The sequence below is a fragment of the Helianthus annuus genome, chromosome 7 (assembly GCF_002127325.2).
Source record: "Helianthus annuus cultivar XRQ/B chromosome 7, HanXRQr2.0-SUNRISE, whole genome shotgun sequence".
NCBI lineage: Eukaryota > Viridiplantae > Streptophyta > Magnoliopsida > Asterales > Asteraceae > Helianthus > Helianthus annuus.
In genome coordinates, this window is record NC_035439.2 from 81322271 (window position 1) to 81350099 (window position 27829).

The following is a 27829-nucleotide window of genomic DNA, read 5'->3' on the forward strand; positions in this document are numbered from 1 at the left end:
GTTCGACCAACTTTAAACTCTCTTCAACAGTTAGTTTAGGTAAACCTTGGTCCGAAATAGAAGGTCTTCTGCTCATCGGCTCAGAGAATTGTTTTCTAAACCCCTTTCGGAGCTCTTCTATTACTAATCGAGGCTCGGTTTCCCAAACACCATTTATTAACAGCCCGTTAATCCCGTTGCCTGCTTTGTTCAGGTTTGCTATCTTGTGGAAAAAAGCAGAGTTATTGTCACCGAATTTTAACCAGACTATCCGAGCCTTTTGTCACCAATCCTTTGCTTTCACATCTTCCAGCGCTTTATTTTTGACAGAATACTTAATCTGAGGTTTTTTCTACCTCATTTGGTTTTGCGACTTCAGCCATTTTTTCGAGATCATCTAAAGTTTTTTTCAGCACGATGAAGTCTTTGTTCTGAGAAACCTTTACTCTTTCCCTCCATAATTTTAATTCGCCTTTGATTTTTCTCAGCCTTTTTGTATTGAATTGAAAATTTGATTTTATATTTCTTTCTGTATTTTAATTATTTATTTGATATAGTAAGGGTAGTTTTATCATTTTACATGAACTTAACTAGAAAAATTAACTGTGATTAATTCAGTCAGGGGACTAAACGTGAAAATTGAGAAAACCACAAGGAGTATCCCAGCAATTTACTCAATAATTTAATAACATAGAAAATATAGTGAATACCACTGACAAAGCATTTAAACTTGTTGCCATGCGAACCACACAATAAATATAACACATGAATCTGTTTAATCCATCTACTCACCTAAATCTGTTTAATGTCATCGTCATTCAACAAACTTCTTCACTGAACTGACTCCACTTCTCTGCATCTCACTTCCAGCAACAATGGCGGCATTTTTGTCACTTCTCCGGCGACTCTATCTCACTACTTACAACTGGATCCTCTTCGCCGGATGGCAAGTTTAGACCCACTCTCTAATTCGAATTCATAACATTTTTAAATAGCTGTTCACTATTCACATTGTTTTCCTCCATCGGTTTTTGTAGGTTTCAAGTGTTGTTTTTGACTTTGAAAACTTTAAAGGAACCAGGGCATGCACACGTCTACAGTAACATTCAGAAACCACTTTTGTTTGCTCAAACGGCTGCCCTTTTAGAGGTATGGCAAAACTCTAGTGTTTGGTTTTAAAAAGCGCGAGACTCTCCGTGTAGCCGAGCCTCAAGGTGAGAGGTTAGAGGCTAGAGCTTCATGTCAGTGAGGTGATATTCTGTCAAGTAGAACATTTATAACTATCCCTTTGGTTGTTTTTACATTTTAGCGTGAGTAAACCCTACTTTTGATCATGGTTGCAAAAGTCGCTAGGCGCCCTCTAGTCGGTAGAGAGGGAGTTGAGAGTACTCGGCTTAGGCGGAGAGTGGGAGTACTCGGACATGTTATATTATAAAGAAATTAGTTTTCGGAAATTAGATACGTGTCAAATAACATAAATTTACTAATATTTATAATAAAATACGTGAAAATGATATTCATTCATTAATAAGATCGGCATTGAAATTATGTTTATTTTTTTAAAGTCAAAATCGGCCTGAGTTGACCTACTAGATCTGATTCTGGCCGAGGTTGACCACGTTTGATCGATTCTGAGTAATTAGGCGAAGTTGAAGAAAGTTACCTCGGCAGCCTACCTTGGAGCGATTACTCGGACTTAGAAAACTTGTTTTACAATCATGCTTTTGACCCAGATGCGCATGACGCGCTCTGGACTAGAGATGTACAGGAAAAAAAATGGGTTTTTTGAACCCGAACTAAAACCGGTACAACCAATAATTTCTAATTGGTTTATAATCCTTTCATTTGAAAACAGGTCAAACCCAAATCGAACCGGTCAAAACTGCTCAAAAAAAGGTCAACAAACCGACAAAACCGGAACTGGTTTGAAACTCAACCCGGTTTTTAAAACCAATGATTGGGGCAATCTGTTTTATTTTTTATTTTTCAATCTATTAGGATTTTTCTCAATATGGGTCAATCAATATAGTTTTGGTTATGGTCTCTTAAGGCTGCTCAAATATCTCATGGCTTAAAAATGCTCGTTCGGAATTGGCTCGATTAGTTTAGAAGTCTAAGCTAGCCCTGGCTGGCTCGGAATTAATTTAATGGATTTTTTATTTTATTTCGTATAATGACATCAAGGAATTGTTGGTTCGTTTGAATCATGGTCATGGATGTGCACCACATAAATACATGGTAAACGTCGAAGTCAAAACATTTATTCTAAAAAATCTGGTTAGTATGCCTCAATGTCATGATGTTGGGTAATGTAGTTAGGACAATCAGATTAACATGTGCTGATTTGTGTATAAAGTTATATTAGCAAACTTTGTCAATTATGATTTCACTATAGGCTATGTAGTTAATATCCCGATATATCAACCGATATATCAGTGATATATCGGTTATCGGCCTCCTGCCGAGACAGCGGTACAAAATATTGGTCAGAATATCGGTACCGATAATATCAGTGATATTGTCCGATATTTGATCGATAAATCACCGATTTTCCGATATCAGTACCATTCTTCTTATTTCTACCGTTCATTTTTCTTCTTATTGCTGCTATTAGTGTTTTAAGTCTTAATTGTTAGTTGTTACTGTTAAATGTTAGTGTTTTAAGTCTTAGTCAGTTCTTACTTGTTACAATTATTAGTGTTAAATTGCTATATATATAAATTTAGCATGATATTAAAATTACCGATATCCCACTGCGATAACCGATATCTCAAATATCGGTCCTTGACCGATATATGATATTTTACCGCATTAACTACTTAGACTATGGGTGAACTTTGACTCTCTTCCTTTTCTTTTCATATGGAACAGATTCTACATTGTATTGTAGGTGAGTTTTTGTCTATTTGATAAGCTATTCTTATATACACACAAACGACTTCTTTTTAAAAAATGCGCGTTTCTTATTATCGGCATAAAAAAGGTTTGGTTAGATCCCCAGTTTCAACAACTGTGCCTCAAATAAGTTCAAGATTGTATATGGTGTGGGGAATCCTGTATAGTTTTCCTGAGGTTAGAAAGCCACCTACCTTTTTTTTAATCTTTTTTCCAATACAATTACATTGAGAAACAAAGTTTGATGGTGACAGGTTCAAACACATCCTCTGATTAGCTCTTTGGTCATTAGTTGGTGTATTGCTGAGGTGAATGTTGTATGGATGTTAATTTTCAACTTTATAAGCAAGCAAATTGTGTCTACATTTTAGGGTTTATCGCGCGTAAATAATTGCTAAACATGTATTGTGGGCTTGGTGATTAGATTGTTCGCTACGCTTTCTATGGTACAAAGGAGGCATTCGGTTCGGCTCCATACTTGCTGTTATGGCTCAGGTTTGACCTTCATGCTTTGGCCATCCAAGTTGATATCTTATTTTTCCATTATCATCTTATACTCTTCATGTGCTATGAAAACTGTAACATTTAACCATAGTTAGTGTAAATAAAGTGATCGAAAAAACCCTCCAGTTTATGGGCAGGAGAATATATATCTTTGCGAGCTAAATAAGAGTTGCAAGTTCGTATCGTTAGTAATCTTTTGCAGTTACAAGTGCAGGTATAGCACCTTCTTTGTATTGTATCCAACTGGCATTGCTAGTGAAATTGGTATGATATATATTGCACTACCTTTTATGAAGGTAATATGTTTACATCCCTATCATTATCTAAATATATGATTGAGCATTCTGTTAAGAACCAATAATATGTTGAGAACTCTGACTCTACAAGAACCACTTTACCACTTACACATATAGCTTAATTGTGTTTCTTAATTGAATATATAACAATTAAGACTTACACTAGTGGTAAAGCTGTTCTCAACATTTTGTTGTTCTTAATTACAATTGTACTTTCGGAAACAGACATTTGGTCTCCAGTTGACAAGATTACTTGACATCAGTCAATTTGAGTTTTAAATCGTGCTTTTGTTAAATAAATTCTTAGAAGTAGATTTCGATTCATTTGCGTTTGAATGCAGTTAAGCAAAAATATAAAAAATAAATAAGGGAGCTATGTTAGGATGAAGTGAATGAGATCTAAACTCTGAATTTGGTCTTTTTATGTTCAGGAATCCGGATTGTATTCCGTAAGGATGCCTAACAAATGGAACTTTTCATTCAGTTACTTTTATGTTGCAATTGGAGTGATTGCAGTTTATGTACCAGGTAAGGTTATGATTAGTTAGGGGTGTTTATTATTCGAATCCTACTCGAATAACTTGAAATTCGAACTGAACTGAGTTTGAATTTCGAGTATTCGAGCTGACTCCTTATTCGAAAGGAATGTTGGATAATATACACACATACTCACACATGTGTGTATATTTATTTATTTATTTTTAATTAATTTTGATTTTTTGTATGTTTTCTGGTAACTTTTTTGTAATTCGGTTTATTCGTGTCAACATGAATTTGAACAAGCGCATATTCAAATTCAAATTCAGTTTTAGGTTTTTCAAAATCGAATAAACCCGATATGAATACCAAATAACCTGAAAACCGACCAGATGAACACCCACTATCAGTAAATTCACACTCGTACACCTACATGGGTTCTCGTTTCTTGTTCTTTTATATATTTTATCCCAAAAAACTTTTATTCAGGAGTACCGCACTTGTACAACCACATGCTTCGACAACGAAAGAAAACTCTGTCCAAACCGAAGGAGGAGTAATGTTTGTACTCTGTAGCCTAAATTACATGCGCCTCGTAGTATGTATCGAGTATCATTTATACAAGATCTTCATTGTTGCAATTAACGTTAAATTTATGAAAAAGATGTATTTCTACTTTATACATTTAGTAAAGTACAAAAGTCATCGACCAGCAAAAATATTGAAGAAACTTGTTGTCATTGGACACGTTTTGGTTGGATTTTCCATACGTAAAACATTTTTTGGTGAACAACAATTCCGAGATTTTCTAGAATAAATACACCACACCTGTATTCTGCAGGTTATGAATTCGCAACATTTTGATTGTGGGATAGACCACTTGATGTGTGGCAAGTGGTATATAAACATTTGAATCTCACAAAACTAGTTTTGAAAATGGAATCACCAATCTAAACCACACAATAAGGCAAATATATCAATTGTAGTGTAATAGAGAAGGTAAGACCGAGTATCAATCTGTGGACACTGATGTGCAACCCTTGGTACTAAACCTCAGTCGACTCATTCTCTGAGTAAAACAACGTGTTTTTCAACTAAACAACTAAAAGAAGGAGGTAAACAAGAAGGCAAAACCGGAAATAGACATGAAGAAGGAAAGAAATTGATGGGAAGAACCACGAAGCTGTTGCGTGAAAAATGAATGAAAATATGAAAGTTGATTGCCTGGATATGAAAATCTATTGAAAATGTAAACCGAATTCAGGGAAATGGGTGGTCTAAAGGCCTACTGGATCTAAAGGGGGAAAATTACCAAAATATCAGTTGACCAAACCACTTTTCAAATTTGTCACTCTCCTGCGTCAGTGGAGAGGCACATCAAGCTTGGGATGCGTCTTTCAAGCACGGGAAGCGTCTGTGAGCAAAACCCAATAAAAAATGGACACGTGGTCACGGGACGCGTCCTTGGAGTGAGGCATGATGCACGGGATACGCCCGGCTAGTTTCTGAAGCGTCCAATGTGTTTTCCGGCGAGTTGCAGGTTTCCGACAAGTTTTCCGGCGAGTTCTCATTACTTATTATCTCTTTTTTGTAAGACACCAATCAAGTTCACAATATCACACATGAATTTGGCACCAAATAGATCCCAACAGATCTTGAAGATGACAAACACCTTCTCTCTTTAGAAGATGACGAACTCAACAGATCTTGAATATCTTTCTGTTCATTATCAAAGAATGAATTCAAGAAATCAGTACCGAATTCCCAGAAAACAAAACCTATATTTTATGTTGAACTCGCCGGAAACCTGCAACTTGCCAGAAACACACACCGGACGCTTCAGAAGCTAGCCGGGCGCATCCCGTGCATCATGCCTCACTCCAAGGACCGCATCTCGTGGCCACGTGTCCATTTTTTATTGGGTTTCGCTCACAGATGCATCTCGTGCCTGAAAGACGCATCCCAAGCTTGATGCGTCTCTCCACCGACGCAGGAGGGTGACAAATTTGAAAAGTGGTTTAGTCAACTGACATTTCGTAATTTTCCCATCTAAAGGCATGACTAAATCGGGAGTAACAAAAGCACCTTAGATCACCTCTTAGTTTCACTAAAATTGTTTGGAAACTTTATTTGTAAGTATTGAAGAAAATCAATTTCAGCCTGATCTATGAAGAAGATAAAGTCCTGAAGATCAAACAAACAAGAAGAAAACCGGATAGGGAAACTGAAAAGAACATCTACTTCAAAGAATCAGAAGCTGATCAAAGACTAAAGAAGATTATCAGAAAAGGCCATTCTGATGGATCTGATGATATTTCTGATGAAACATCATCAGTTTCTGCCAAACCTGATCATTAGACTTTCTGATGATTTGTTGACCAGAATTTATGATGAAGTGGTTATCAGAAATTTTGATAAATCACCACTTGTCTGAAATGAGTTCTACCCTGCCACAAATAACTGAAGCAACTTGACATTATTGGATATCATGATGACAAAGGCAACTTGATTATTGGATCAATGAATATGTTAAGAAGCTACTTTTTGCAGGACATATACATGAATAAACAAATGTTTATTCATGTATCCGAGCTCTCGATAAATAGAAGGCTCATCAAGCAAAGGACATTGAGTTAATAGATAATAATCTTACAATCACCTTGTAAACCATTTTGTTTTAAAGTGATATAAACTTGAAAATCTGTAGGTCTTGTTTCTTGAAAGTCTGATTTCTATTTCCGCACACTATTTTCATATTTGTTGAAATCACTTGCCATATTACGTGAAAAGAAGTTTTTAAGTCCAAACTGGGACCAACAATTGGTATCAGAGCAGATTGAATAAATCATTTTCAAACGTTCAATTGCTCATCTTCTTTTTCTCTAAATATGGCAAACTTTCAAACATGGAATAATGTTTTCAACATTGGTTCAATGTCTAAACCTCCGACCTTGGTCAGAGAGGAATACCCACAATGGAAAATCAGGATGGTCAACTTCCTTAATGGACATGACCAAGCTCTGTTTCAATCTACTGAAAGGGGCCCACATGTACCAACGACTGAAATACCAGCTATTCCAGCAACTGATCAATCACTAGGAATCCCTGCCTCCCGGACACCCAAAGGTGAAAATCTTTGGAGCCCAGAAGACAAGGATCTGGTGGCTGGAGATGAAAGGCCAAATCAATTTTGATAATGGCTCTCCCTAATGACAAATCTTCTCAAGTTGATGCATGTGCATCAGCCAAAAAGATATGGGATCAGTTGGAAAATCTTTGTGAAGGAGAGGAAATGATGAAAAGAAACAAAAGAACAAACTATGTCCCCTCCTATGAGAGATTCAAAAGTTTACCAAAAGAAAAACTATATGAAACATATCACAGATTTGCAAAACTTTTGATAAGAAATTTGGATTATAAAATCAAATGATGAAAGAAATATAAAATTTCTGGATACTTTGCCTAGAGAACGGAGAAGTCTAACCATGACTTTGTCCTCAACCTTAGAACTGGGTAATATGAGTCTTCATGACTTATATAGTATTCTGGTCCCCAGAGAAGATGAGATATTTAAAGAATCAAATCAAAGAGGGGGATCTTTAGCTTTAATCTCAAACTCACAAAGAACACCTACCAATGATCCACAAACCTCAAACAGTCAAAATATAGAAAATTTTGATACATCATCAGATTTTTCAGCTTTTGCTAAAGCAATTGCACTGCTCACCAAAACCTTTGAGCAGAGGTTAAGGGGAGGAGGCCAAAGATACCAGAAAATGATAGAGGGAGGATGGAAGGAAGATATAGGGATGAAGGTAGATCAAAGGATAAGGGAAAGGTTGGAGTTGTGTGTTACAAATGTAAACAAAAGGGTCACTATGCATCAGAGTGCAAAACCAAGAAACTGAAGTGTCACACCCCGGCCGCGTCAAAACAACAAAACCGCGGCGGAAACACCGGGGAGTGATGCGACAAAATTATTGTTTCAACAACCATGGTATTTAAAGTTATGTATTATTATGATTAAAGTTCATATTGTCTTTGAGTTCAAACTAAAATTACATAATTAACAGTCTTTTAAGTCACTAAGGCCCGAGTCCGCCTAAGTGAAGCATAATCAACATCATGCATTAGCACCTGAAACATATGCGAAAAATAGGTACGTCAGCATAAAAATGCCTGTGAGATACATAGGTTTTGTTTATGCAGGATTCATGACTTGTAGTTTGAAAGAAGTGTTTTACAAAAATATAGTCATAAACCTTATAAAATGTTTTCCTTTATGAAATCATATGAAAATCGATGCGAAAATCAAATGATAATGAAAGGACAATGCATGGTTAAATGAATAACCAAGTAAAAGTGAATTTGTATAAGATGTGTACTTTGTAAATAAATGTCATGTTCTTGTATAAAATGTTTCATGTCTTGCCCAAGTGGTTTAAATAACGAAACAATGTATAATACAATAAAAGCACTTATGTATAGGAAGTACCAGCGGCGTATCCACCATGCTTTTATCATATAACACATAGCCCCCTTACATAAGTCACTTATCAATAACCAACCAAAATGTCATGTTTAATGTCAAAATGTATATGTATAACCATGTTTAATGTCATGTGTAACATGTATCATGTATAACCAAATGTAATGCATAGCAAGTAGCAAATACCTACTTAAACTATGTGATGATGTCAATGTGAAACAAATGTCATGTATGGTGAATAACATGTAATTAATCAACCATAGGAAAAATGTACAAAACAAGGTTTTTGAATAAACCTAAGTTTAAATCAAATGTTATGTTTTGCAGAAAACAATGCTCTATGATTACAAACATTTATGCAGTAATGTTAATCGCATACATTCAAGCCTTGCGACTGTGGCGACAAACCTTTAAACAAATTAAAGGTTTATCTAATTTATGTATATCGGATTCTATCATTCCCAACTTCCAAACAAACCTAGGAAGTCGGTAACGAGATTTGTCAAGTTCTATGGTACCATTACATACTACCGAGCGGCGTGATCAATGTTAATGAATGTATTATTGTCCCGATTAAACACACAAAATGTCATAACCAATGTAAGCATGCTATGAAAACCATGTACTAGGTATGTTAAGTAAACATGCCTAGTAGATATGTTCATGTAAAACAATGTGCTAGCATGCTCAGTAAACATACATAGCAGAAATGTCATGTAAAACAATGTGTACATATGTTAAGTAAACATATGCAACAAATGTGTAATAAATCAATGTGCTAGCATGCTTAACATACATAGCAAAACATAATTGAAAACATGTACTAGATATGTACTAGATGAAACTAGCATGTTTATGTCATAAAAGCATGAAATGCACGAAAGTAACACGTATGTACATGTGTATCACCCCAAAGTATTTGAAAACGGTAAAAGAGGGGAACTATGTACTCACTTGGGATTGCCTAATAGTCTTGAGAATAAGACCAATTAAAGCTCCAAGTATCTCGGAATCAACCGGCACCTAGTATAGGTAACTATGTTAATAATCGGCTCCTAAATCGGGAGATAGGATAGAATGAGTTTCTATAAATCAAATGAGTATTTGAACTCATATGGTATGATTTAATAGACCTTACATTCTGATTTGAAAGTCTACCTAAGTGATTTTGACCCGTTTCGACCCGTTATGGTAGTTTAAGCCACTATAACGCATCATTTGCGTAAAACTATGTTCGGATGGTTAACTATGTGCTATGTCAAGTCTTACATGCCCAATTATCCCTAAACATGTTATTAAATCAGATTATATGTTAAAAATATGTTCACATATGCATAATACGGATTTATGCTTCAAAAGGGCATTTTGGTGATTTCCTATGGGCTTGTAAACTCCTTAACGAGTAACTAACCAATCCTAAGTGATCATAAGGTATAACTTCAGAGGTTATTCCCTTTGCAATTATGATCACTAATCGTGTTTGGTCGGATCCTAATGATCGACCAAACGGGTCGGGTTCGAAAGTCTAAGCGGTTGTTTAGACCGCTTAACTTACGTCCCTAAACAGGCACTAAACTAATAGTGACGAGTTAAACATGTCAAAACATGTTTAACCTACTTAGAAAACTGCTTTGGTATCAAAACAAAGTGTTTTGATACCTAAAAGTAGTTCCGTGGCAAAATGCATGCTAAAACGCATTTTGACTGAAACTTTGACTCGTCACTACGCCTAGTTAACGTGGTAATCAGTAGGTATAATCGCTAAGGATTATAAACATCGTGATTACAATCACGTTACAAAGTTCAAACGAACTTTGCGTTGACCATTGACTGGTCAAACTGAAAGTCAAACACTGTTTGACTTTTTAAGCTAGAAAGCAATAAAAGAATGAAAGAAGGCTTACAAAAGGTCCTTGCTTGAACATAATCTTATAATTCTCATGTATGAAGTTATAAAAACATCAACTTAGAGAATTTAGATTAAGTGTGAGTTGCAACAAATGAACTGGTGGGCTATTTATACTTGTTGCAAACTTATAAGATCATGACACATGTTTGTTGAACCTCCAAGCAAGAACCATGGCCATACAATTGTCACAAGCAGGTACAAAGCCTTGGGGAGGTGTTAACTTGCTTATCACACAAAGAAATTGCAAGATTGGCCCCTGAATTATCAAACAGTTGATGAATTTCAAGTTTCTGGTCACTGGGCATCTCACACGGCTCGTGTAAGGATAGGGGGAACCTTACGCGGCCCGCCTGGCCTTCACAGATCAGCAACAGTTTCATATAATTACAGTTCAGGTCCCTGCACATGGTTTAAGCTCATTTCAGGCCCTTTTGACCCCCATTAAGCCATTTTTAAGGCTCTACATGGTCAATAAAGTTTAGAGGACTCAAAATGTGCTCGGAAAACTCTCGGATGTCGACTCGTTTGGTCGTACGGTCGCGTTATTCGTTAAATTACGACGAAACTCAAACGGACGCGAAAACAAACCAAATTAAGCGACGAGTGCTATTTTTGCATGCCGATCACTAAAATAAAAATATTTTAGTGTGTACAAAAATTATGGATGTCCAGATGTGGTCAGAACGTAAGATATGCGCGAAAATGCAAACTTACGCCGTTTTTGACACTTTTAGTCCCTGTAAGATCATGTAAGCATGTTTTCGCACACCGAACCTATCAAATCTTATTTCTAAGCTATGTTTAGGTTATATATGGTATGTTTAACTTATGATCATGTTCTAGACTGTACGTTGCCTTACGAAACGACAGACTTTTGCAGTTTGACGCAAATAGTCCCTACGAGCGAATAAACTTGTTTTTGCCATACCAAACCTTCTAAAACTTATTTCTAAGTTATGTAAAGGTTATTTAATGTATGTTAAGCTTAAGTTGCTGTTCCGGAGTGTTTGTCGCGATAAACTGATTGCGTTTACGCATCAGTTTGCGTATAACTTTCCAGAAAGCGATATAGGGTTTAAAATCGATCAAAAATCAAAATGCACAAAATGTCAAACATAAATAACAAACATTGGGGTCAAAATACATTTTTTTTATTAATATTGGATTGTTCAGAGTCTGTAAAATGATTACATAAGCACATATGTCATAGTCTCCCCTACTTTAGGAAATTTCGTCCCGAAATTTATTTAGAGGAAACTCGCGGGAATAGATGCGGATATTTCGCTTTCATCTGATCTTCACGTTCCCAAGTAAACTCTGGGCCACGTTTAGATTCCCAGCGAACTTTGATAATAGGAATGCGCTTGTGTTTGAGCTTTTTGACTTCACGGTCCATGATTTCCACAGGTTTCTCAACGAAGTGCATTATGTCATCAACACGAATTTCATCAAGTGGTATGTGGAGGTTCTCATTAGCTAAACACTTTTTGAGATTGGACACGTGGAAAGTTGGATGAACATTTCCATGTTCAGGAGGTAGCTCAAGTCTGTAGGCTACTTTTCCGATTCTTTCAACGATCTTGAATGGTCCAACATAACGTGGTGCAAGTTTTCCTTTCTATCCAAATCTAATCACACCTTTCCAAGGGGATACCTTGAGTAGGACATGATCACCGACTTGAAATTCTAAGGGCTTGCATCGTCGATCCGCGTAACTCTTTTGACGACTTCTAGCTGTCTGAAGGTTATCACGAATCTTCTTGACCTTATCTGTAGTCTCTAGAATGAGTTCAGGTCCTATAAGCTGAGCTTCACCTATCTCATTCCAGCAGACCGGTGAACGACATTTTTGACCGTATAAAGCTTCGAAAGGAGCCATGTTGATGCTAGTGTGATAACTATTCTTGTAGGAGAATTCGATCAACGGTAGATGCGAATCCCAACTACAACCAAAATCGATCACACAAGCTCTAAGCATATCCTCCAGTGTCTGAATTGTTCTCTCAGATTGACCATCCTTTGAGGATGATATGCTTTGCTCAAATTAAGTTGGGTTCCCATGGCAGATTGCATGGTTCTCCAAAAGTGAGACGAGAATCGAGCATCTATGTCAGATATAATGTTCAAAGGAACACCATGTCGGTATACAATCTGTTGGTGCACTTGTGTCTGTACTTTGTCTGTATTTTGTAATGTATAAAACGATGTCTTTTGTTAGTCTTGTTTACGTCTTGTGTTTGATTTGTATATGTGTTGGAATGTATGTTTGACCAAGTCAACCATCCTCCTGGTTTGACTTGGCCAAACAGTCAACACTTAGTGTGTAAGATTGTTATGCTTCGAAGGATGTCATCGAAGGATGGTTTGTATCCTTCGATGACCTCGAAAGACAAACCTTCGATGGATTCATATGGACCTCGAAGGATACATCATCCTTCGAGGTATGTCTGGATCCTTCGGAATCTTTCGGTAGATATTCTGGTCAATAGATGATCCTTCGACCAGAACTCCTTATCCTTCGAGCATATTATTTGTTTCGGGTATATATACCCATGTATGGGTTCAGTTCACAGAAGTCTTTGAAGTGTTGTTGCTAGTGCATGTGAGTGAACCAAGGTCTTGTAGAGAGCATTTCAGTTTGGTCAAGGGCTGTAACTGTGTCCACTGAAATACAAGAGAAAACTTTGATATATTGCGTGTCTACTCTTTCTCTTTGTAACTTGTGCTTTCATATAAACTACGGTTTGCACTCTAGCTTGGATTCCGCACTTGCTAGTGTGTTAAACATAACAAGGAATAGGTTTATCCTCAACCTCCGAGGGACCTACAAGTGGTATCAGAGCCGTGGCTCTTTTCCTTGTTAAAAAAAAAACCGGGTTTGTACAAGACTTTGGAAGTGTTTGGACAAAACTCACTTGGTTTAGCACCCGTTTTTAGTGTGTTTCTTGCATTTTTAGCCTTAAAAACGTGTTCTAAACTAACCGGGTGTGTTAAGGGAAGGTTTGGGTAACTTAAAAATCTTGTTCTAAAAGGTTTGTTATATTCCGGCCAATATTCCGGCTAAACTCTGGTACTGGTTTCTGGATAAGAAGCTTCCTTTTTGGGCAATTTTTGAAAGTCAAATCTGAGTTGGTGAAAAGTTGGTTTCAGAACATCCCTTCTGCTGAAAGTTGTTTCACCAACCACATCACCTTTTCACCAACCTGTCAACCTTTGTCAGTGTGTCAGAGCTCATCGAAAGATACCTTTCGAAGTCGAAAGATCATCTTTCGATCAAGGAGGTTCGATAGATACCCATCCTTCGAACATCTTTCGAAGTCAGTGAGTAATCTTTCGAGCCAAGGAATCTTTTCGAAAGATACATCGTTCGAGCTACTGTTACATTTCGAAAGATAAGGATCCTTCGTGTAGGAGAATCTTTCGAAGTTATTGTTCGAAACTCAACAGTGATCTTTCGAACACTGTTGATCCTTCGAACAAGTGTCTTTCCTTCGAACAAGTGTCTATCTTTCGAACAAGTGTTTATCCTTCGATCCTTATTTGTTTAAGATTAACAGTTGTGTTTTTCAGTTGTGTTTTACAGGTCTTTCGATCCTTGATCTTTCGGCTGTTTGTTTCTCTTCAACATTTTAACATAGTTTGTGAAAATTAATTTTTCAAATTTTAAATCAATTTTCACTTAATATATTAATCTTTATAAAATGGGAACAAACGGTTAGTGGGATCCATCCGCGTGGACTACAACAACCTTGACTCCACAATCTTCAGCTACGCAATCATCAGCAACGCAATCTGCGCCAGAGTTCAACAAAACTGCATGGATGCAGGCTATTGCCCCACCTCAAGCTGCAATGATAACTGCAAATCAATGGGCATTGGTCACAAATCAAAGCAGCAGCATTCAAGCCATGATGCAGAACGACAGTGAAACTGGTACAAGCACAAAGCCGCCAAAACTAAATCACATCAATGATTGGGGATGGTGGAAAGAAAGGCTGAGAACTTATGTTCAGGGGCAAGGTCAAGATCTATGGATGTGTTTCTTCACTCCATTTGAAAATGAGTTGGAAGTTGCAGGATCGAATCCAGAAACCTACAGCACTATGTCTGATGATGATAAGAAGAAATTTGAGTTGGAAAAGAAAGCATTCATGATTCTCACGCAAGCTCTTCACAGAGACATATACCACCAGTTCGTTTACTGTACAACTACTAAAAGCTTGTGGGATATGCTCATGTTACGGTGTGAAGGAAACGCTCAATCGAGGAAGATCAAGCAAGAGCTGCTAAAGAAAGAGTTTGAAGGTTTCACGTGTATGGAGAACGAGGGTTTGGCAGAATTATCTACAAGATTCCATCATCTGTTGAGTGAAATGTTTGCCTTCAGAGTGACTGCCACTCCACAAGAAATGGTGAAGAGATTTGCTGATGGCTTACCAGCAAAATGGAGCGGTTATCTTGAGATTCTCAAAGAAAACGGTGTTCTGGACACAATCACCGTTTATGAGCTAATTCAGAAATTGGAGAACAAAGATGTGGAAGAAAAGCTAAAGGCAAAAAGAACAATAACTCCTCAGAATCCAGAGATGTATTTTGGGATTGCAGGTGGCATTAGTGGAGAAAAGCCAGCCTCTCAGCATGCTAAGCTTCAAACAGCTTTCATCTCTAACACCGGATCTTCCACAACGAATCAGTTTGATCCTTCAGCATACACGATGATGTATTCAAGACCAGATTCTTCTTCTCAACAACAACAACAACAGACAGCTCAACAATTCACACCACCGTCTTTCTTAGACCCAAGCAGAGCTCAGCAGCAACAACCGCAACAGCAAGGGTTCTATGGAAATTCTTCAAACTTTCAAGCCACTTCCAATCCGAACACAGTCAGATTAGACACTTCCAACTTTTCCAAAGTCACTGTTGAAATAGCCAAGGAGCATATGGAGATGTTGAATACCTTGGTTAGTGCTTATTGTGGATTAGTTGCAGGTCAGATTAGGAATATCAATCTAACTAATGAAGATTATCAGCAAGTGGATAAAGAAGAGTTTGAGATGATGGATATCAAATGGGCTCTTGCTAGTGCTATTCGAAGAGCAAAAGAGTTCATGGAAAGGACGGGGAGAACCAACTTGGAAAGCAACAACAACACCAAGTATGGTTTTGATAAGAATGCTGTCACCTGCTTCAACTGTGGTGAAAAGGGTCATTTCAATCGGGAATGTCAGAAGCCATCTAAGCAAGGCAATCAGAATCCTTTCAGGAATCAAAGACAGCCTCAACAACAACAGAACAACAATTCTGACAGACAAATAGTTCCCGTGGGAGGAAATACATCTGGATCCACAAACACTAATCCCCACAGAGGGTTAGTGGTTCAAGCTGATGAGATTTGCAACTGGAATCTTCAGCTTGGTGAAGGAGGAAATGGTGGAACAGCATGTTATGCTAAAGTGGTTGAGAAAGTTGTAGAACCCGTGTCTGCTGGTGAATCTTCAGAAGATGAAGATAGCTCGGGTTACAGTGGGAGCATGGATGGGGAATCACTTGATGCTGGTGATTTATCAAGTGATGCTTTAGATTTGGAGGTTGATGAGCTTTTGGCTGACGCTGAAGCATTATGCAAGAGGAGATCTATTCTTTGCCAGAAATCTGCTGGAACTTCTGAGAAGCTTTCTCAATTTTTCTCTGAAGACGGATCTTTTTCTTTTCATACAGCCTTTATGGCTCATGTAGAAGGTCAAACCTCTCAGGTATGTGATTCTAACTCTGACTCTAATTCTGCTTCTGTTGAATGTGCTAAATGTCTAGAATATGCAGAAAAGGAAAGTCTGTTTGAAATCACACACAAACACAATCAAGAATTGATTGTTGATCTTTCTAAAGCAACTGAAGCTAACTTGTTTTTAACCAGAAATGAAAAGGAGTTTAAAGCAACAATTGCGTCATTAAAACATGATGTTTCTGAATTACAAAAGGCTGTTTTGAGAAAACAACATGCTAACAATAATCTAATTGACACAATTGAAAAGCAAATGGTAGAGTTAGCAACAACTAGATGTGAATGTGAGACAATTAAGCAGAAATTGGAAAGCTATTCCAATTCCTGCTATGTTTTAGATCACATTATTGATGTTCAAAGGAAAAAGGGGGATGCAGAATGTATTGGTTACAAATCATGCCCTCCCCCGATGAATCACAATTACTCCAAGTTGCCTGATGACGAGGATATGCCCCGTTTTGAACCTACTGTGCCACTCGGTCTAGATGACTTTGCAGCAGGCCTCGGGTTCACAACTGGTACATCATCCTCGGGTCAATCAGAATCTGAGAATGTGACAGATTCACCATGTGTTAAGGAACAGAGTCCTCCCATTATTGAGGATGCTGATTCTTCGGATGATGAATCTGAAGAAATTGTGAAACAACAGTCTAACTCGGTTACAACAGATATTCCTATCGAGAATCACATTCTGTGTGATCCACCAGTGAAACCGAGTAAGACTGCAATGTCAAAAGCAGTGGAATCCCTTGTAGTTAGCTCTGAAGGGAATAACTTGTTGTATACGCTCAAAGGAGATAGCAAAATCTACTCTGACAAAGATTTTCCAATTAAAAATGTAAATCAAGATTTAATTGAGCAAATTTTTGAAGGATGTACTGATAAGTTTTTGGGAAACAAAAGTAACAAAGTGACAGTCACTCAATGTGATCCAATTCCGTGTGAACAAATTAGAAAACAATACGGAAACCAAAAACTACCAGTTGAGCGAAAACAACAAGTCAATTCAGGAAAGGGTAAGGGCCAGGTACAGGGAAAGAAGGCTCAAAACAAGAATGCTCAAGCACCAAAAATTCAGCAGCCTAAGACTGAACAACCAAAGGTTCAACAACCCAAAGTTGAGCAGTCTAAGGCTCCTCAACCTAAGGCTGCACAACCTAAAATTCAACAATCTAAGGTTGAGCAACCTAAGGTTCAAAGGGTGCAAAACAAAAGAGCTCCAGCTAAGAAAAGAGAACAGAAAGTGAACTTTGTTGGATCAAAGGGTACGGACAAACTTGAAACATTTCAAAATAAATCTAACATTGATTTTGTAAAACAAGTTAGAATTTTAAAACGAAATGATCAGAACAATTATACCCAACACACCAATGGATGGGACTTAGGTCCAAGCACATCTAGATCACAAAGTTCAGTGTCAGGTTCTCCGTCTGGTCATCAACATGTTTCTCCGAGGTTTGTAGAGCGGAGAATGTGTTTTGAATGTGGCACAGTTGGGCACATTGTAAGATACTGCCCATACCTGCAAAAGTTGAAAGGAAAAACGAGTGCTCCCCAAGAAACCAATTACCAAAAACAACCGGTTTCCCCGAAACAAGACCCACGTGTCTTGAAAGAAAGGGAAAAGAAGTTAAAACAAAAGAACCAAAAGGTAATTGAGAAGGCCTTAAAATCAGAGGTCAAAGAAGAAAAACCTGTACAAGCTAAATCCACAACTGTAAAACCAGTAAATGCAAAAACAATTAATTCAAATACTGGTAAGGGACAACAAGCTTGGAAACAAAAACAGGTAATTCAATCAGGGGGAGCACCAGAGGTTCTATTAACTAATCATCAAGTGATTGAGATCACTTTCCTTGATGATCAAGGACGACCCAAGTCCACAAAGGCTTGGGTCCCCCTCTCAAACTGATATTTTAGTTGCATGTGCAGGCGGCTCCAGGAGGAACTATTAATAGTCTTTGGATTGTTGATAGTGGGGCTTCCAGGCACATGACGGGCGACTATCGTCTTCTTTTCGATGTGCGAAGTATAAGAGGAGGATATGTTGCGTTTGCTGGAGACAAAGGAGGGTATATCACCGGCGAGGGAATGATCTCAAATGGAATTGTGAGTTTTGACAAAATCAATTATGTGCAACAGTTGGATCACAATCTCCTGAGTGTTTCTCAAATCTGCGACAAGAAGTTCACCGTGCATTTTGATGATGCCGGTTGTTATGTGCTGAAGCCAGGATTCAAGATTCCCGCAGAATGGATTCTCTTATCAGCACCAAGAGTTAATGATTTGTATGTCCTTGATATGAGCCAAGCAATAACTCAGTCAAAACAAGTTACTTGCTTTATTTCAAAAGCCACTGAAAAGGAGACGATCTTTTGGCACAGACGGATGGGTCATATTCACCTCAGAAAAATGAATCACCTTGTCAAAAACAACTTGGTAAGAGGTGTCAATGTGAAGAACTTTCAACTTCAAGATGTCTGTGTGCCGTGTCAGAAAGGGAAGCAGGTCAAGAAATCACATCCATTGAAGAAGGTTAACACTGTCAACATGCCACTCGAGCGTTTGCATATGGACCTTTTTGGGCCTGTCAAACACAAGAGTGTGCATGGGGAAGTTTTCTGCTTGGTAGTTACTGATGACTATTCAAGATTTTCATGGGTTGACTTCATGGTTCACAAGAGTGAGACTCCAGAAATACTGAAGAATTTGATCACCTTGTTGGAAAATCTTTATAATCTAAAGGTGAGGCGAATTCGAAGCGACAACGGAACCGAGTTCAAAAACAGGGTTATGGATGAATTTTGCACTGCAAAAGGAATCCTTCATGAATACAGCTCTCGGTACACGCCACAACAAAACGGAGTCGCTGAAAGAAAGGACAGAACCTTAATTGAGACTGCAAGAACCATGTTGGTTGAGTCTCAGCTTCCAGTTCGATTCTGGACTGAAGCTGTTGCCTCGGCTTGCTACACGTTAAACAGGGTTCTCACAGTGAAAAGACATGGAAAAACGTGCTTCGAACTCCTACACAAGAAGACTCCTGACTTGGAATATCTAGAACCTTTTGGTGCACCATGTACCATGATTGAGCCTGACGGGAAGTTTGGTGCCAAAGCTATCGAAGGTTACTTCCTTGGGTATGCTACTCCTAATCTGCGAGTATGGAACCTGACTACCAAAAGGATTGAAGAATGGGGTGAAGTAAGAGTTCAAAGATATTCTAATCCTCCGAAGCCTTCTGGAGATCCATGGATGTTCGATTATGATGGTCTTTTCGACTCATTTAATCTGCCGACATTTGATGATGACAATGCAATTGCTCAAATGTTGTCTGAAAGCGAGAATGCGACTGGCTCTCAGTTAGCTCGTCCAATCATTGTTGACTCACAAGCATCTTCTTCTGTCAACAATCTCGTTTCAAATGAGGTGTTTAATGATGCTGTCGATTACAATTTGTCATCGGAAGATGAGGAGTATGTTGATGCAAATGATGGTGAAGCACTGCGTCCGGTTCAAGGTACTTCAGAAGCAACGGATCCAGTGTCTGCGTCAATTATCCAAGAAGAAAATGCATCATCTTCTACAACTCACCAGCTTCAGAATGATATCGGGAATTTAAATATCAATAACTTGAGGTCAAATGTTGAAATTCCTTCAGTTTCTGAAACCCGAATTCATAATATTCATCCTCAGCAGAATATTATAGGTGATGTTCTCAGTGGTGTAAGGACAAGGAATCAAATCAGAAATAACGAAAATGTTGGCTTGTATGCTGAGATACGAGAATCGGGACAACAAAATGATTGGTCTTTCGCCTGCTATGTTAGCCAAGAAGAGCCTAGATCTTGGAAGGAGGCATTGAAAGATGATTCCTGGGTGGAAGCCATGCAAGAAGAACTTCAGCAGTTTGAGAAGTTGGGTGAATGGAAATTGGTTGATAGGCCCGACAACTACAAAAAGATCGGAACTCGCTGGGTGTTTAAGTGCAAAAAGGACGACCATGGGATTGTTGTCCGAAACAAAGCAAGGTTAGTTGTTCAAGGCTTCAGTCAGATTGAAGGTATTGACTACAATGAGGTGTATGCTCCTGTTGCTCGTCTGGAGGCTATTAGAATCTTTCTAGCCTACGCATCCTTTAAGAAATTCAAGGTGTACCAGATGGATGTTAAAAGTGCTTTTCTACACGGAGTAGTCGAAGAGGAAGTATATGTCGAGCAACCACTGGGGTTTGAAGATCCATTACATCCTGACAGGGTTTTGCTGCTTAACAAGGCGTTATATGGTCTTCATCAAGCTCCTCGGGCCTGGTATGAAACACTGTCTACCTACCTGCTGAGCAATGGGTTTAGACGGGGTTTGATCGATTGTACCCTCTTCATCAAAGAAAAAGGTGAAGATCTTCTGTTGGTACAAGTGTATGTCGATGACATTATCTTTGGTTCTACCGATGATAAGCTGTGCAAGGAATTTGAAAAGGTGATGCAAGATCGATTCGAGATGAGTGCGATGGGTGAAATGACGTTCTTCTTGGGTTTGCAAGTTAATCAGTCCGAATCTGGAATTTTTATTCATCAAACCAAGTACGTCGGAGACATCTTGAGCCGGTTCCAGATGTCCGATTCGAAGCCAATTTCTACTCCTCTTTCGCAGAATCACGGGATTACTCCGGATGAAGAAGGGGATGCTGTGGATTCTTCACTTTATCATGCTATGATTGGATCCTTAATGTATCTCACCGCATCAAGACCCGACATTATGTATCCAACTTGTCTTCTCGCTAGGTACCAAACGAATCCGAAGGTCTCTCACTATGCTGTTGTCAAAAGGATTTTTCGTTATCTGAAGGGTTACCCTGACACCGGGTTATGGTACCCTAAGGATGATAACTTCGATCTCAAAGCTTTCAGTGATTCTGATTTCGGCGGCTGCAAGAAAGATGGAAAATCAACTACACCGGGTTATGGTACCCTAAGGATGATAACTTCGATCTCACATCGATATTAAATATCACTTCATACGTGATTGTTTTGAAAAGAGACTTATCGATGTGGTTCATATTCATACCGACCACCAACGTGCCGACCTTTTTACCAAAGCATTTGATAAATCAAGATTTGATTATTTACTTTTGGTAAACGGCATTAAGGTGAAGCAAGAGTAACCGACATCAGGAAATCGTTTTTGTAAATATTTTTCTAAAAACCAAAAATCCAAAAATATTTTTCATTTTCTTTATTTTTGAATTTTAGGGGGAGAAAGTTTCAAGAAAAATAAAAAAACATTGAAAAACCACAAAAACACAAAAATATGTCTTTAATTTATTTACTTTCTGCATTTAAGGGGGAGAAAATTCAGAAAAACACAAAAACAATAGAAAAACAAAAATGAGTTTCTTGGTAATATAAGGGAAAGTGATATTACATCAGAGGTCGGTTGAAACATGTTTCTAGAAATCAAAAGAAAAAGAAAATGATAAGTAGCTCTACTAATGATGTACCGGTAGACTCACGATCATTTTAAAGTATGCAGGAGATATAAACATAACAGACTGAAAACCGCGTGGGAACCATTCATTGGCATATGGTCTTGGTACCGAAATTTCGTTTGATAGATTGCCGAGGTTCTGAGATATTTGGGGTTTATGCTGTTTATCATCTGGGTATCATGGTTGTTTCTATAAAAGACAAAGTCTAAGTTCTTCCATGATACCATACATACGTGTACATATTTCATACTGCATTCGACCTCAATAAGTGATAAACAATCACATGTCCATACAAAATAAGTGATAAAATATCACATTTATCCGGGAGTCAAGTTTGTCTCTCTGCTGTACGGAAGTACTGACCTGTTCACGGACTTGCTCCTGTGCCCTCATGCATCGAAAATCAAGTTCCTCATCAATAAGTGATTCTATCACATAGGGCTTGTTTTCAAACTCAAATAAGTGACTTGTTCACATTGTATATATATACGTTAAAAACGGATGATAAATGGTATACTCCCCAGTAAGATGAACTCTCGTGCATACCTTGATACGGGAATGTGTCGTGAGTGGATGAACACCGGTCGGTAAGTATAAATCATACCTTAAACGTATCTCATTGTATTATGATTACACTTGATTGTTGAGTTTAAGTGGATAACAATATCGGTAATTGTGATAGAATACTTATCAACTTCTGTAAAAGAATTTTAAAAGGAAATGTGTTTTGACAAAAGACCGCAAGCTGATATGATTCTATTCGCCAGAAACTCGCAAAAATATTGTTGTGTTGTACATATTTATTTACTGCTTTATTTTTAAACAGTTTTGTCGTTTGGTGCATATCAGCACGACATTAGCGGTGATGTCGTTTGATAACATTCAAAGGATATTAAAATTGTTGCCTTTCATTTTATCAAACCTCAAAATCCAAAAAGATTTTCCATTTAATATTAGTTTTGATTAACTGATGTTGGTGCTCGATCCGATACCTGACAAGCCGAGATACTTCATAAAACTAACCTTTGCAGAACTTCATAACGGACAACTTTTCAAAATGGTCATTTCTGAAAAACCTCCAAAATTTGAAGGGTTTGAATTGAGAAATCCCAAAAATCCAAAGTGTTGGTGGAAATCTGATCCTTCGAGGAAGCAATGGCCCTCGAAAGATCAGATGGTCAAGAAAGTCAACGAAAGTCAATCATCTCAGTCGAAAGATGATTTGGTCAACGAAGGATTTGACCAAATTGATCCTTCGAGCTGATCAGATCCTTTTGAAAGATGGTTTAGATCGAAAGATATCTTTCGAAGGATTCCAAAAATATCTGGTATCCTTCGATCCAGATCTTTCAAATATCTGGATCCTTCGAGCCAAATAGGGATCCTTCGAACCCAAGGTCATCCTTCGAGACACCTTTACATCTTTCGAATGGTTTTGGGTCCTTCGAGACGGTTGGACTTTCGAGGTCATAGTATAAAAGGTCATATTCTTCATTTGCTCACTTAACAGTTTCAAATTCATCTCTCAAAAACCCTCTCATCTTCTCGAAACTCTGCCGAAATTTTTAACAAGTTTAAGTATCAGGATTTGTAAACAACACTTGGTAGGATAACCTTAATGCTTTTTACAAACAACAACTTGTAACATTCATTGATCATGTGTTTTTCTTATTATGTTTGTTTTTCATTTTTGGTAAACTGATAAAGTTGGATGATGCATGTGAATGAATGGCAAAATGTTGGTAAAATGATTAGTGTTAGGTTGTTGATCATCAGTCTCATTTAGATGAAACATGGTTGATTTGAATCTTGATGACAAGTGTTTGGGTTGGGTAAAACAGAGTAATGTTAGGGTTTTGGTCTTTGTCAAACAATACTTGGTGTGTTTTTTTATCTAAATCAGTGGCATGTGTGTTGTTTTTAGTGTTCGTGTTGATTCCAAAACGGTAATAGTTTTAAGTGTTTTTGATGTAATTGTTCCGGGTATAAAATACACCTGAAATGTGACAACTCGAAATTTAGAACCTTTCGTTGTAACTTGCTTGTACGTTATGTGACTAGTTTAAATGATAACGTGAACCTTTTTACATGATATGTGCTTGTTATGTGTGCATTGTATATATATATGTGTGTATGTGAACCGAGAACCCGACTCGAGACCATGAGGTCTCGAGTGTCTAGTAATCGGTTTTGGGCCTTGGGCCGAGAACCTTTGGCCGGTTGGGCCTTTGGGCCGTAAACCCACTCGAAACCCACTAAGGGTGCACACACTTGAACTAGCCTATATAAACCACCCTTAGTTATTTGTTACCACTTTGATGAACATCACAACACACACACTCTCCTACTTCTCTCTCTCTTAAACTCTAGAACACAAACACTTCATCATTTTCGGACCTTTGAAGTTTGGATCGGCTCACACTCGAATCGGCTAGAAGCTTCACACACACCTCACCAAACCGGTTAGTATCCATGATGTTTTGACTCATATTTGTGGTGTTTGTGCTTGAATGGATGTATGCATGAGATGATGCTTAGTGTTAGGATTTACATGATGATTCTTGATATGTATGATGTTCTAATATGTATAATGTTGATAATCGGCTAAAGGGTCTTGACTTCGGACATATATATAGCATGATGGATTTTGGTGTTTTGTGTTTGAATGAGGTTGAACTATTTATGTTGATGAACATGAAACCGAGTTACATATGTCATATATTCGGCCTAGTATAGAACCGAGCCTATAGTGTTATGTTAGATAAGTGAGATTGTTAACCATGATTATGCTTATGATTGATGCAAAATGTGTTAGAATAAGGTTGAATATGTGATGAATGTGTTTGAATATTTGAAGAACACTTTGAATGATAGTTGAAGATTGAAAACCCTTGTGATTTTGATCCATCTTTGACTAATAGCCTGATTAGGAAAACTGTTAGTGGAATGCTATTGGTTATTTCCTGATTTGGGCCTGATTATATTGTACAATTTGGCTGACCATATCTGCATCAACACGTGAACATGAAAACGACTGCTACCGACTCGCAATCACGCAGTTGCGACTCGCAACCACAGCGTGATGACTCGAGACCACGCGGTTGCGACTCGCAACCATAGCAGGACAAGCCGAAACCACAGGTTACGAGTCCCGTTGCGACTCGAGACCTCAGCATGATGAACCGAGACTACGGTTGCGACACCGGTTGCGACTCGCAACCATCCATGATCAACACACAGCATGACTCGAGACCATGCTTGCGAGTCCGGTTGCGACTCGAGACCACACTTTTTGGGCCTTAGTTAATGGGCCAGACTGATGGGCTTCTGTGTTAACTGCTTTTACGTGTTTGGGCCTAAGTAGTTGGGCTGAACTTGTGAACCGTATGTGCTACTGTTGACTGTTAACTGTTACTGCTAAACGTGCTTGCCAAACATGTTGAACATTTGTGCACTACTTGGTTCGAATCTGATTATACGTGATATCCGTGTTAGGACGTTATTGACTACTTGCGACTTGATTGACTTTCTGTGTTTGACTGCCGAGCAAACCAAGGTGAGTTCACACCCTTTACAAAGCATGGGATTCCCTGGGTTGGGAACGGGGTTAAGGAACGTGGTTCCTCGTCTACCATTGGGTAGGACGTCAGTGGTTCAGGAATGTGATTCCTCGTCCGGATGGACGGATAAACGTACTAGACTAAAACTCTATCACGAAGTCCCTCCTTTTTGTATCGACTAATCGCCGGGCCAATGGCGAGCGGGTCATTAGTTAGATAGCGCTATTTAGGTCTGACAAGCCTCACACCGTGCCGCAGAGGACGGGCGTGAACTAATGGATCTGGGGCACGTCAATGATGATAGACATTGATGTTTTCAGGGCACATAAACATGACTACAGTCAGCAATCGATACGGTAACGAGTCTAGTATACACATGGGGTAGCCCCCACGGCTGGAGAGCCAGATGATGTACATGGGGTAGCCCCCACGGCCGAAATGCCTGATAACTACATGGGGTAGCCCCCACGGCCGGAGTGCCGGAGTAACTGGGAACGAACTGGTCACGTTTTTAAAACTATGGGGTAACCCCCACGGCTGGATGCCAGATAAAGTAAACTGTTTTCGAAACAACTAAAACGAACGCCCACCCGTGAACTCACTCAACTAGTTGTTGACTCGTTACTACATGCTTTGCAGGACCATAGGTACTTAGCTGGAGCTTGCATGGAGGAGGATCGTTGTGGGACATGGATTGCTACAAGGCCATGATAAACTTGAAACTTTTGGAACTTATGTTATAACTTTAAACTTATGCTTCCGCTTGCAACTTAAACTTATTTGTTTTGGAACACCAATCGTGATGGTTAAACTTTTATAACTACTTATATGCTTGTTCAGTATGATTGGTGGCTGGATCCTGGTCAGTCACGCCTCCAAGCGGTAGTATTCCGCAGGTGGGATTTTGGGGGTGTGACAGATTGGTATCAGAGCCATTGGTTATAGTGAACTTGGTTTTAATAAAGGAGAAACGTTTTTGTTAAAACCAGACTATAACCGGTTTAGTGCTCAACGGTCCACAACGACACTTCGCTCCTCATGCAAGGCTCGACGTTCTAGGTAATATAATGTATGTATATGGCCTACTTGTTAGTTGCGTAGTACATTGCTCATGGTATGCTTGACTAGTATAACTACTGTTGTTTGAACACATGCGTACTTACTCTGTCCTACTATCGTGCTTTCGCGAACCTCTCTCACACGTATTGCTTTTATTATGAAGAACCATGTCTGGACGCGTTAACATGACACAAGCCCAGTTGACGGCTTTGATCAACGAGCGAATTGACGCAGCGCTCGCAGCTGCACGCGCAGGAGGTATATCCTGCAGTCCGAAATTGTTCTAGGATCGTTTGGATCCTACTCTCGTGAACCAACCTTTGTGTTAAACTCTGTCTTTTCTTTCACCTACCTTAGGTCAGGCACCGGTGTGCACTTTTAAGACTTTTATGGACTGTCGACCCACGACTTTTAGCGGCACTGAAGGAGCAGTAGGTCTCCTACACTGGTTTGAGAAACTGGAGTCTGTGTTCGAAATGTGCGAATGCCCTGAAGCGCGCAGGGTGAAGTATGCTACTGGTACTCTCGAGGGTTTGGCTCTCACGTGGTGGAATGCTCAAGTGCAGATGTTGGGGTTGGTTGCTGCCAACGCCACCCCATGGGAAAACTTCAAGGAAATGATCAGGGAGGAATACTGCAGTCGTGACGACATTCACAAACTGGAAGATGAGTTCTACAATCTTAAGATGTCGGGGTCGGAGATTGAGGCATACACTAAGAGATCGCATGAGCTTGCTTTGTTGTGTCCTACTATGGTGGACCCTCCATATAAGCGAATTGAACTCTATCTCAAGGGCTTGGTGCCGGAAATCCAAAGTCATGTGACTTCAGCGAGGCTGACTACTATCCAGCAGGTTGTACAGTTGGCTCACCGTCTCACCGACCAAGCGGTGGAGCAGAACAAGTTACCGAAGCGTATAGGTGCTGCAACTACTTCTGGTGCTTCTAGTGGGGATAAACGGAAATGGGATGGAACTTCAAGCAGGGGTTCAACTTCAGTGCAAACTCAGTCTCAGCAGAGAAAGACGGACGATCACAAGAGCCCCAGTCAGCAGTCGTCTGGTGGTCAAAGTCACGGTGGATACAAGGGGAATCACCCCAAGTGCAATCGCTGCAGCCTACACCACAGTGGGCCATGCACCAGGGGCAACTGTCATCGATGCAACAAGCCTGGTCATGTTGCAAAGGATTGCAGAAGCGCATACCCCGTCAACCAGAATCGTCAGCAACCTCAGCAGAATCAGCGACAGCAGCAGGGTAACAACAAAGGGTGCTTTCAGTGTGGAGCTGAAGGTCATTTCAAGAAAGATTGTCCCCAACTGAACCAGAACAACAACAACAACCAGGGGAATGGTAACAATGGAAACAACAACAATGGTGCTAGGGGG

The 27829-nt window shown here is 39.0% G+C and overlaps 1 protein-coding gene across 2 annotated transcripts; it reads left to right on the top strand.

Moving 5' to 3' along the window:
- Positions 1-736: 736 nt before the first annotated feature.
- Positions 737-4831, top strand: LOC110891046 (very-long-chain (3R)-3-hydroxyacyl-CoA dehydratase PASTICCINO 2). 2 transcript variants are annotated; one of them, XM_022138708.2, is made up of 9 exons: positions 737-925; positions 1017-1128; positions 2851-2869; positions 2963-3051; positions 3129-3182; positions 3299-3369; positions 3581-3674; positions 4106-4202; positions 4641-4831. In XM_022138708.2, the coding sequence occupies exons 1-9, from the start codon at positions 855-857 to the stop codon at positions 4709-4711; spliced, it is 678 nt and encodes a 225-aa protein (XP_021994400.1). In that variant the 5' UTR covers positions 737-854; the 3' UTR covers positions 4712-4831. The 2 variants fall into 2 exon arrangements, with proteins under 2 accessions (XP_021994400.1, XP_021994401.1); XM_022138709.2 differs by having other exon boundaries at positions 740-925; positions 3593-3674.
- Positions 4832-27829: the final 22998 nt, after the last annotated feature.